At 39.0% G+C, this 12,648-nt stretch overlaps 1 protein-coding gene across 10 annotated transcripts in view; it reads left to right on the top strand.

The window, feature by feature from the left end:
• Positions 1–351: 351 nt before the first annotated feature.
• The window catches only part of C4H8orf48 (chromosome 4 C8orf48 homolog), a 31,602-nt gene continuing 19,305 nt past the window's right edge, over positions 352–12,648 (top strand). For 7 of the 10 annotated variants that reach the window (XR_014945661.1, XR_014945660.1, XM_015860530.3 and 4 more), the window contains exons 1-6: positions 352–409; positions 1,171–1,429; positions 2,524–2,649; positions 8,571–8,803; positions 10,131–10,283; positions 11,155–11,245. Coding sequence is in view for 8 of the 10 variants with exons in the window: in XM_015860530.3 (XP_015716016.2) it covers positions 1,180–1,429; positions 2,524–2,649; positions 8,571–8,803; positions 10,131–10,283; positions 11,155–11,245 (853 nt within the window). In the remaining 2 variants the exon portion in view is untranslated. Of the gene's footprint in view, positions 750–1,170; positions 1,430–2,523; positions 2,650–8,570; positions 8,804–10,130; positions 10,284–11,154; positions 11,246–12,515; positions 12,614–12,648 lie in introns of all 10 variants that reach the window. The other 3 variants (XM_085546154.1, XM_085546150.1, XM_085546151.1) reach the window with 3 other exon arrangements.

Raw genomic sequence — 12,648 nt, 5'->3', positions numbered from 1 at the left:
AGAGCTGCTATTTTCTTGATTACATTTTTCTCCTTCCTTACACTGACAGACTAAATAAATAGCTGTTTTATGCAGATCTCTGCTCTGATTGCTATTCAGTTGACTCAGGGTGGGTAATTGCCCCCTTCCATTCCAAGCCGATCACTACTCTAATTTGTATCGATGGGGAATATGAAATTATTTTTGTTTCTTGAAAAAGACCGGCACCAAGCAGCAAAACACCGAATGCTATAACATTTAAACAACGTGAACTGTTCATTCCTCTTACACTGGCTGCCCAGAGAGGCGATGGATGGCGGAGTGGGGCGGGCCTCGGCCGGGGCTGGGCCTCGTATCGTTCCCTGTTGGGCCGGAGAGGGAGGGGGAAGGGAGGAAAAGCTGTTTATTCGCTGTGTATAAGCCTGCATCCGTAAGTACAGCGCTCGGGCTGTGAGGGAAGGCCCCAGCGTGTGATTACGGCATTCTGAAGGGGATTTGTCCTTTAAAACGTAGATTAATAATTGAAGGGAAAACTGCGTCTTCCGCGGTGGGGCTTTAACGGGTAAACGGATGTGGAAGGCCCTACTGAGGGAGCTCTGGATCACTGGGCTGAAGTCAGTTTTACAGGCTTTAAGGAGACAAAGTGCCAAGTCCTGCCCTTTGGTCACAACAACCCCTAGTAGTGCTGCAGGTTTGGGGCAGAGTGACTAGAAACAGATCTGAGGGTGTTAGTTGACAGTCAGCTGAACAGGAGCCAGAGGTGTGCCCAGGTAAATAAGAAGGCCAGCAGCATCCTTGCTTGCATCAGAAATAGTGTAGCCAGCAGGAGCAGGGAGGTAATCGTCCCTGTGTACTCAGCTATAGTGTATGGGAACTGTTGGGTCACAGGCTGAACCAGTGATTGATTGAGCACCTGGTCAAGGAGTTTGGCAGTGCTCGATGGTAATTGTTACTGTCTGCTTACCCAGCAGATTTCAATGATATATGACTTAGATCAGTAGTAATGCTTTCAGGGGTGTTGCACTGATGTAACACGTTAAGTGTTATTTCATCTACCTGTTTTAGTGGCTAAATAGGATTTGAGCTGAGTTGTAATATTTGTCCATATGTCCCCCATAGCTATAAGTAATTCAGTTGCTCTTCCTGTGTAACTGAACCTGCAATATGCTTTTATTCTGTTTTTATTTGTAGTGTCGCACCATGTCTACTGCCTCATCAGATGGCCCCAGTGACTATGAAAAGCAGCAGAAGGAATTGAGCCAGAGTTATGATAGCTCTGTTCTTGACTATTCAGAAGACACTTGGGATCCCTCCAGTGAGGAAGAAGTCACCAGCTGCCAGTGTGAGAGCAACTCATCTGAGCTGCATTGTCCCATAGAAGATACAGAACATTGTGCTGTGTTGGATCCATGGGAAAGCACATTGTGGTTGGCAGGCCAAAGTCACGCAGGTATGGAGAGCTTACTGTACTTCAGACCTATCTCTTATAGTTTTAGATCTGTGCAGTGGAAACTTGAATTCACAAGAAATGTGAAAACTGTATGGAGTGGAAATCAGTGCTTAAAAAGATTGAAAAATGTTATTAATGCTCTGGTGTCTTATTCATGCTACATTTGTGTAATTGCACAATGTCTAAATGGATTAGATTGAATGGTTTGGCTTGTAATACTTGGTTTTTACAAATGATGGGGTTTATTAAACCTTTTCCCTGGATATACAACATTTTGAAATCAGTCCATGTCTAACCAATGAAATCCTTGTTTTTGCCATCCAGAAGCATGTACTAAGAGGAATTGGTTTAGTTTGTAGAGGTGCTTTGAATTTTTATGAGGTTAATATTCCATAAAACTACAGAGTCTCTGAATACCTGTTAAATGAAAAACTACGTAATAACACATAGAAAAAATATTTTGGGAACTTGATAGCTTTCTGCAGTTGATACCTTATAGAGAACAGCATATATAAATAACTATGTAAAACCTATTATGCTCATGTCCCCGTATCTTCCTCTATAAGCCTACTGAATTTGCTATTGCTATGCTGAAAACAGATTAGAGAAGACAGATACTGTCTGGAACCATGTCGTAATTACCTTTCTGTCAGTGGCACTGAGTTTTTCAGACCTCTTAAGTCTTTCGTCTTTTCCAAGTTCGGTTCACCTCTGCTCCCATGAGTATTTGTATTGCCACAAATGAGGAGCCTATGCAGGCCTTGATCAAGGTTAAGTTAGCACTGTGGACATAATGGAATGTGTGAGTCTCTTCTTTCCAGCTTATCCTATAATCTCTCAGTGGAAGGATTCAAAATGAACAGTGAGAGATACTTCTACAGGGCAGAAACTCCCTTGGTTTTTCAACCTGAAGTTGTTGATATCAGTTATAAAGTCCAGTGGCTTGAGGCTTCTTTTTCTGCACCATGGAAAAATCAGCCATGGTCAAGTGGAGAATTTGCCTCTCGGTTTAGCAGTGTTGATTTTTTATTTTATTTATTTATTTGTTTTTACAATATATGTTCAAATATAACTTTTATTTTTTCTCATTGTAGAAGAGCCGTCTGAAGTAGTTGATTCTGCAGCTGCAGAAAGAGATTTTGTTGGAAAATGTATTGGTGTCCTAAAAAATAAGGAAGCAGGCATTAAACAAGAAAGATTCGTCCTCGATACTCATGCTGGTGAGTTCACTAACTTAGGTAGAGTTGATAGTTCTCCTTTTGACAGAGGGGGATCAGAATTTCATGTACAAGCTTTTAAAGATAAGCCAGGTAATTAAGCAGACCTAATTAGCCAGGTATATAGAGCTTCTCTTTTCTGCTTTCTTGGAAGAAAACAGTTTGTCTGCTGTAACACATAGGTTTGCTGCTCCTGATGCAGAGACATTTTACTGCTCATGTGTTATTACAAGGTATGGATAAATCTGTAGCAATTTAAAGTGGGGCCAACTTTCCTTTAACTGTAAAATCTCAGTTTTACTGGGCTGTCCATTATTTTCTCTCCAGCTGTACTGGGGGTGTGTTTTCTCCTTAAAAATAAAGATGCTTTCAGAAAACGTGAAATGTTTTCACCCTGCAGATAATTTGTGTTAATTATTGAATCAGTTGTTTGCCGGTTTACATAAGTTGCTCCTAAAGTAATGCCTCCTATTTATTTATATGGAAATGATAACAGATACAAAGAGCACAACAACACTGTCTAATAGAGCAAATTTTCAACTACCACACAGTTTTTCAGCATAGTCACCAGCATTAGTCAATTCATGCAGGTGAGCTAATTGTGATGCTCTCTGCTTCTGTGACTGTCTAGAACATGGCTTGTCTATATATTGCTACTGCTGAAATGTAACATCTACTGCCTCACTGTGTTGACTTCCTCTGGTTGGTCTCTGTAAATGCTCAGCAAGCATCAGTGAATATCAGTGAGTGCTGCTTTTCCCACAGAGGAATTCAGTGACACACCTTGGCTTCATATGCACTTCCATGTCAGATGCCATTCTGTTGTCTCTATTGCCATACCACCGAGATCTGCTTCTTGATGTTCTGGGCCAATGTAATAAAATAGACAGCATTACTCACAAAGCAGCCCTCATAGTTCCTTTTCTGAGCTGCAGGAGGCAGCAGGGCACCAACTTTGGCAAAAACAATGGACGAACTTTAACCAACACAATGATGTTGTGTGTGGAGGAGGAGTGGGGAAGACAGGAAGGGAGGCTTTTTGCATGCACTGGTTATGCAAGGAAATGTGAGAGCAGATGGTGGGATGGAAGCACTGCTCAAATCTTTCTACAAAGTGGGTCAGAGATACTATTTTTAAGATAAAAAAAAAAAAAGAGCAAGAAAGTTGTTAAGCAAGAAAAATAATTGAAGAATTGAAGCAAGAGGAATATCTTCCTCTGTATGTACATAGGGGAAAATGTCAAAAGTTTTGTAGGTCTACTCTAAGACTGATAGACGAGGTCCAGGTACTTTGTGGCATTGCACTTGCATAGAAGCATCCTGAAACTCCTCACATAGCACAGGAGAGCATGCCCTAAGATCATTCTTACACTTCTCTTAGTTGCATAGCTCATTCACAACAGTGGTGAGTCAGTGTTATGAGTTTCTAAGTCATCTTCAGCTTTCATCTTTCTATTATTGGGTTTCTTTATGGAGTCAAGTGTGAAGACAAGTAATGTATGTTATTTTTAGTAGTGAGGCCTCTCCTGGTGAGCTGTGCTGAGATAATCTTCCTAAAATACATCAGAGTCTCATGATCATTTGATTGATAGCAAAATTTAGAGGACCTGCTGAACTCGGATTCATTTAACAAATTATAAACAGCAGCGTTGCATTAAGAAGGTTTTAGATCTCTACAGCGTTTTCCTCGAAAATTAGTTGGCAAGACTTTATTCTCTGAATTCTGTGCAAAGAACCATTCTGTCTGGCTTATGGGCTGTGGGTAGGTATAGGCAGGCTGGTCACTGTCTCATTTATCTCAAGGTGATGTGTAAAATGATGCATTGCTCTCTACCTGTCCTATCCCTGGACATCTAAGTAGTTAAGCGCTCTTTGGGTACAGTGTGCTTCTTAACTCTGTCAATGAGAAGGTTCATGCTTAGGCTTCATTCTTTGACTTAGTTCAGCACTAAGTAGGCTCTGAGCCCCTTATTATTTTATCAACTTGATAAAGCATAATAGAAAACGAGATGTCCTAGAGCGAGGCTGCCGCAGAGTTAATTCCCCTCTGTAAATTTAGCAAAATGAATGATGTATGCACTGGATATGCATGTTGCTTTTGAATTCATCTATGGCTAATAAAGCAAGATCGTAATAAAACAAGAAAACCTATTCTTCTAAGTCTCCAACTCTGAGTTATACCAAATGTAGTTAATCTTTGAAATTTACTACAGGAAACCACTGTTCTTTGGTTCATGTATGTCTGAAAGTTCAGCTGGTGCTTTCTAGCAGTCTGGCTCATGCTCCTATTGAGAGATTCACACTTAAATTAGCTTGTAAGGTGTTTGTGTTAAGTGCTTTGCTTGTTGTTTGCTTGTTTTTTAATGCAGTGTTACCACTGTTGCCAGATAAATTAAAACTTTTGGTTGCTAGTGCATGTTATTTAGAGGCACAGAAATGTTTGAGCAGAAATAGACAACTTTGTGGCTGAAATACTGAAATACACAAGGTCAATCAATTTTGACGAGTTAAACTACTGTGCTTATTATGGTGGTGGTGTCAACACTGGGGAATCTAAAAGTAAGAAAGTCTAGGGTAGATATGGATGCCTGCGGTTTGCGGTGTTCAGGTGAAAGGTGCTGCCATGTGTGTATAGGTGAGTGCATTGAGTGAAGCACAAGGATTTGTTTTTTCTGTATTAATTTGTTTCCAGATGCCCAGCATATTTCTTAGAGTAGATTTGGTTGTATGTGCTTCGTGAATAAATTTTCACATGGCCTGGGCTTTAAATTGGCTCAGCAAATAGTTTACTAAAAGAATTTATTAAAGTAGTAGTAGTTGTCTGTATAAAAATGGAGAAAACTCTATTCTGTTTGCAGGAGGGAGCAGGTACCCATTAGTCTTTGCTGGCTCTTTCTTATTCCTGAGCTTGCTGGCACTTAATCTTCCTGCTTGGTAACATGCAAAAGGTGTGGGACTCCAGCAGCCTTAGGCCCTGGGCTTTCAGAGTTCTCTCTTTTCATCCACCCATGTGTTAGAAAGCTTTACTGTTCTGTAGTAAAATAGCATTGATACAGGCCAAGTGGGGAAATTCCAACCAGCAGCATCCATGTGGGAACTGGGAAAGAGTTTCTCCTAAAAACATGAATTCTGTGAGATTCTGTTGTCTCTTCTAAGGATCGTTGAGTGGAAACTGAGGATATCCTGCACCATGCTGGAGAACATAGTTTGAATTCATATTTTTGAATATGGAGTTCATATTCCTGTTAAATGGCTTGATTTATCAGAAGGCTTATTATCAGTGTTCTGCTATCTAAACAGATCTTTTGAAACTTATGTTTGCTGATTGGGCCATCAGCGTGTTAATCTGAATTGCTGCACTCAATTGTATGGATGCAGTTTAGATAATTATTAAAATGTTATCTTGTCAATCTGTCTGAGTCGTAATCAGTTCCTGATTTCACAGTTATCTCTCCTTTACCCATTCCACAGTTTCTCTTCTTAAAGTAGAAGACGGTAGGCATTTATTATTATTGTTATGCCCTAAGTTTTTTCTATGTAATCAAAATTAGACATCAGAATGAAAGGAAACACAGGAAGGCAGTAATTTCCTTCTTTTTTTCCTTCTTTTTCTTTCCTCCTAGATTTGAAATCTTCCCCTTGAAAATGTACTTGCATGCAGAAATTAAAATCTATGTAGGTCACTTAATTATAAGGCACACACCAGGTTTCATAATGTAGGTGCAGAGATTATTTTATCTCCAGTGGTGAGATACTGACTGCTTCTTTTATCAGAGCAGCTTGTTGGTTCACTTTGTGCTTTACTTTCTAAACAGCCTGTGCTTTGTTAGCCTGTGTCTGTGTGATACATGGTTCTCATCTGATGTCTGTTCTGGTGTCTGGTTTTGTTCTTCTTGTCACCTGTCCCTTCCTAATTCTCCAAGGAAGAGGGTATGGAATGCACGACTTGGGGCAATGAAGCATCAGCAAAGCATGCTCCTGGAACTGTAATTGGCACTGGCAGGTATACTCTACAGACCAACATACACTGACAGTTAAATCTGCCACCACAAATGGAGATTGAGCATTTAGCATATCTAGTCCAAAGATGGAAAAGAGAAAACATATGAGAGACAAGAAATGGAACTGAAAACCACCATAGTTTCAATGTAGATCCTGTTGTATAAATCTCAGTTCCTTCAGTGGAAGGACATTCACTTAAGTGAATGAATTAGTCTGGTGTTATATTGTCACAAAGTATTCAGCAGACCCTGCATATTTTACTTGTGCATTAAAGTCTTATTTGGTTTTTCAAGGGAAATGATCTGCTGATGTTGACCTGTGCAATCTTTCACAATCCTTCCCAAGGAAAAGAACCTTAAACTGCATTTTACAGTACTGGTAATTCTTATTCATCCTCCTATGAAGTATGGCCATGTCTTTAGTGAATTCAATACACCGGCTTGTAAGGAAGAATAAATTGCTATATGATGATTGATTTTGCACTGTGACAGTTGCACTTAAATCACACATTTTCCATGTCCATAAGGCAAAGCTTACCGATTTCCACTTTGCTTAGTCTTAACAGTGGATCCACTTAATCTTTGTGAGGATTGACTGCATTTCTGAAGTTATCCATGGTTTCCTTATGAAATCCCACTTTAGTGGCTTGCCTGTTTCAGGTGATGTTAATCACAGCGTATTTAGGAAGTGCTTTATGATTATGTTGTTGATTGTTGTAAAGATTTCTATTATCGTTATGCCAAGGTACCCCATGGAATTTTAATGGCAATGTACTGGTTGTCACAGAAGCACCCTAAAGTATGCAATGCTTGTCCAGAAACACTAAATTGGAATTTAAGGGAAGTTACTGACAATGAGTGAAACATGTAATAAAGCAGGATTGCTGGAGTGGTATGATCTCCATTTGAGATCGATGTTAAGTTGAATCAAACCACATATGTAGTCATTATTGTCTGCTTTCTTTTTGGCTGTCAGAGTGCAGCTCTGAAAAGGGAGTACTGCATTAGATATATGCAGGGGCATCCATCAGACATCTACTAATGACTACTGTATTGTTTGCTTTCCTTGCTTCTCATTTCATTATAGACAGTCAAGTGCTTCGCTGGGCTTCAGGAGTTGCATAAAAAACAAAATTAGTGTTATAAAGGTGGAGAAACAGAATCCCCTATTTGAATAGTTGAAAACAGTGGTATCTCTTAAGACCATGTAATACAGCCCAGCATCGTTACATGCTTAAGATCATGAAATAATGAAATTGCAATATCAAAAAGCTTACTCACATTGATTATCTGCATTGACTGGCTGTTGAAATAAGTGGAAAATCTCCCTCAGAGCACTGCGTGAAGTTTTAAATCCATCCTTGGATGCCCATCTGAAATGTAATCTCTGTTTAAGTTTATTATTACCTGTCATTGGCAAGGGAGGAAATAAGAGTGTAGGGTCTTGTTCAAACAAGGTCGTATAAAAGTTTCTTAAAGGATTATTGAAGCCTGAGAGGAAAATATTTTAAAAGTAATTACATTTCCTCAGGAAAAAAACAAAACCAACAGCAAAAACCCCACACAACTGTGGGTTGTTTGAATTGTTTTTCAGAGTTACTGCAATAGCCTCTGATTCGGTGCTTGTAAAGTCGTACTAGATTTACTAATACATTTATGCAGTATCATTAAGTGGTGCAACTCTTTATGGTTCTTATTATCTTTTCTCTTTGGAGACTATTCGAAGAGGCATCTGTTACGTAAGTGCCTGCAGTTGTTATCCAGATTGTGGTTTAAATTGTATATTGCAGTTATTACAGTCATTGCTTCCAGGCTTGACATTGGGCTTGGTTTTTATTAAATAGATAATATGAGGTTGCACAGATAGAAGACCAGTAATTCTCTTCCGCTGTTGTAATAATTGACACTTTGTTTTGTTGATAGAAATGACTGAGTTATCAGGGGAAGAACTGGATGCTCTCCAGTCTTTTTGCATCATTAAGATAAGAAGGGTGCAGCAGGAACTGATCTCTAAGCAGGCAAGTGGTGGCAAGTCAAGAAAGCAGCAGCATGGATTCACATCGAGGGCATCAGAGGCAAGTGACCTGAATTGCATTGTTCCCAATCGGCTCATGAACAGAATCCGTCTGAAAAACCTCCAGGAGACCTTTAAGCAGGTACTGTGCGTGGTGATAACAGTGGTGGTGATTTATGGTATCGACTGAGAATGGGACGGTCAGTTACTGCAGTTCACAGTATGCCCAGAAGCCTTGTTTTCTGGATATGTTCACACCTGTTATTTATAGAAGTATTCTTTATATTGCTAGGTTATGTAGTCTTGTTGACTCCAGTATTAAAAGTATTTCAAAAGGCACAAGCCACCCCCTGCCCTCAGCATTCTTCTCATTAGACATCAGTAATATTGAAAATCAAAGCATGTCCAATAGAATCTTGGTTTCCTCAGTTTCCTTATTAAGAATCATCTATATCATCTTTGTACAATTTGATGTGCTTTTCTTTTTCACCAGCCCATTATATTTTCCCCCCTCTGTCAGGCAGGAATTTTGTTTGTCTTCCGCTTTAGAGCTGCATGTAGTTGTTTGAACCAATTGCATCAGAATTTATTTTCCTCTTAAAGTTTGTAAAGATAATTGTAACCTCTATGGCTTGTACTTAAGGCCTTATGTATATTATCAACATAGGTACTCAACAACAGCTTCATTACAGACAGGCTGTTGTATGTGGTGGAATTATTGCTGATTAACAGTTGCTGTTACTCAGTTGTGATGATCAAGTCTTTGTACTCTCTTAGCTTGCTGGAATCATGGGATAAAACACATTCATTTAACTTAATTGAGCCTTCAAGAATCAATATATTAGCTGTTGTGGAAGACTGGATATCATGCACAGACTAGCTCTCTGGAACATTAATTACTTGCTCATCAGGCAGGAGTAACTAATGGCTGATGGTATTTGCTGCTAACAGTGTGCAGAGATTACACGGGTGAAATTGAAATTTATAATGAGCACCCACCCATGAGTTACACTACTTAAAGCGTTTTGTTGGCTGATGTAACTGCTCACAGATGTGTTAATTTGCAATCATACAACTTTTTTTGACTATTATAGGTAAGGTAGAAGAAATTAGTACTTCATACACAGTCTCAAGTGTCAGGGAAAGTTTGCCTGTTACAGGAAGAACTAGTGCAGCACTGTTAAGTACTATGGCTCTGAGATACAGGTCATTTTAAATGAAGCTGTCTATGTTATCAGTGCTGGAGAGGACAATGCATAAGGAAAAGCAAATATATTTAGGGTGGAGGAATTCAGACAGGCTTATCAAGATGACATGGTGACAAAGAGCGTGAAATTATTTACAGCCTACAAAAGAAAATATTTGTCTTTAGACACTGTCTATATCTGTATATTTATTGATTATTTTTAATTGAGTAGCCATCTTGCTGGGACAGACACTGCTCATTGCATCACAATTGCATCCTTCAGGTGACAGAAGCTCAAGTGCACAAATCTTCACTATGCCCTGACTGTAAGAAGAAGAAGGCAGAGCTAGCCAAAATTGCCTTTCTCAGACAGAAGAAGGTACTAATGGAAAGAGCTCTACTCCAGGAAAAACTGGAAGAACAAATTTACTCCAGGGTAAGCAGGCGTATCAGTATTTTGTTTAATAACACTTTTATACTTACTATAACTAAAGAATTCTTAAGCCAGATTTTGCCCTAATTTATAGTAATGTAATCAAGTTGATCTGAATTCACTACAATTCAGAATGGAACTTGGCTCCACGTTGTAATGAAGCCATAAGGCTCATATGCTGATCAAGTAATTTAAGCTTGCTTGACTTATGTAAGCTGAAGATCTTTTTCATGATGTCCTGGAACTGTTTTAGGTACCTTCTGATTAGAACCCTGAAGTTTTTCTGATGGACTGTCCTAAACAAAATGACAAATAACAGAATGATATAGGAGTTAGCTCTTCCCATTCTGGTCTTTTTCCAAATCCTTTGGAAAATGCTGGCTTTCTGGGGTTTTTTTGCATCCATTTTATCTGTAGTTGAAATTTGAGAACTTCAGTCTCAAGTCAGGCTTCATTTTTCTCTCTCTTTTTTTCCTTCTCTGAAAAGGGCAGCAGATTTTTTTCCTTTATATCCCTAGGGAAGAAACCTTTGGGGAGCAGCCACTGTAGTGTATGAGCTGCACAGTGTTATTGAGCTCTTTGTCATCTATGTTGGCAGCCATCCACAGAAGGTAGAAGTGATGTGTGGTCCCTAGTGACCAGCATAGCTTTCTGCTTGCATGATGTATGGGCCAGATCACTGGCAACACTGTTCAACAAAGTTTTTAAACAAGATGCTTTAAAAATCTAGCAAAATTGTGATGATGGATACAGCCCTACCTAGTTGCTCTTGAGGGACTGGATATATCTTCCAGTGGCAGACCTATGATACAAGTACATGACAAATGGCTGGAATCCAAAACCTAATAATATTCGTGTCCCCTTTTTATTTCAGGATGTGCTCACGCTTATAGGAGAATCACTCCGAAGTTTTCCTAAACTTTCAGAGGATCCCAGGAACTTATGGCAAAAGCTGAAAGGCAAAGGTCAGAAAACTTAAAGCCTGAAAGTAGTAAACAAAACTCAAAGACATAAAGTACTTGAAAAGTCTTCTGTGGGCAGCCATGTACTGAATGCTAGCTACTGTGGATGTAACTTGTCAGTGATGAATTGGGTAGAGGTTTAATATTCTTGCAGGTGGAACCAGATATACCCAGTGTGCTGAAGTCTGGGTTATGATTCAACTTTACTCTTCCTGAGATGCAAATATTGTATTGTAATCCAGCTAGGTTGGCTTTTCAAACTATGAAAGCCGGCATTTTCTGTTATTAGTCTGACAAGTGATGAGGTTTTTTTTGTTGTTTTATTATTACAATTTTTTTTTGTTAAGATTGCCTGTGTGATATCAGAACAGCTTCCATCCGTAAGAAAAATGATTTTGTTTTCTAGAGTATGGAGGTGTAATTATTGGGTTTCAGCTCAATCTTTGCCCACTGTCTTGTGTTAAATTGGAAGTGAGAGTCCCAAATGAAGGGGAAAAAGCAGGTTGGAAAGTAACTGTTGAAAGAAGTAAAATGAAATGGGGTATTTATAGAACTGAAATAATGTGGCTATAACAGAAATTAATCTGTAACACCGAGGATGCCAACAAGACAAATGATAATTAATTAATCATGGAACCTGTCTGGGTTAGGTGTCTAGGAGAAGAAAATGTAAGTTTAGCAGGGGATAAGATGTCAAATAATATTTTAGGCAGTTTTTTAATGTACTTTGGAATTTGTTGTAATTTTACAATGGTTTTCAAGATGGCAAAGACTATCTTTCAAAGAACATACCTGGATGAAAGCTGAGTATTCAGTATGCATCCAAAGAAAATGGCTGGAGAGCACAATGGGCTAGACAACAAAATCATTATTTTCGTTGTAGCCTAAAAAGATACTCACTACTCGTTGGGCATGAGTGCATCTCAGCTTTTTGATTATTGCTGACAGCAAGAGCTCGTTGCATTGCTCATGCAGTGACCTTGTGGCTATTGCACTTTCATGAGTCACAGTTACTGACTCTCATCAGTCTCTGGTTTCTATGCACTTAGATCTCTGGAAGGCTGTGGAAATCTTGAAGGAATATTGTTATCTCTGAACTGAGTGCATAAAGGATGTTGCTGCTTAATAGTTCAGTTGCTTAATAAGAAGAATAGGATAGCATTTCAGTTTTTAAAAAATACTATTTTGGGGCATGAGTACGTACTGTTGCAGTTGATTTTGTATTAAATATCCTTTCAATTATTATCTTAAATATGCTTATATTGTTTTTAAGAGTGCTGTTCAGCCTCTAGTTTTCATTTCCCACAAACCAGTGAAGGGCCTGAAAAGAAATGGTGAGATATGGCCAGATATACCCACTTATGTTATCAGGTACCTGCCTTCTGGTGCTTATAAACCTACCTTGA

Source organism: Coturnix japonica, chromosome 4 (assembly GCF_054131305.1).
Source record: "Coturnix japonica strain WE chromosome 4, WE-NBRP24, whole genome shotgun sequence".
Classification (NCBI taxonomy): domain Eukaryota; kingdom Metazoa; phylum Chordata; class Aves; order Galliformes; family Phasianidae; genus Coturnix; species Coturnix japonica.
This window is presented reverse-complemented; position numbering and strand designations above follow the sequence as displayed.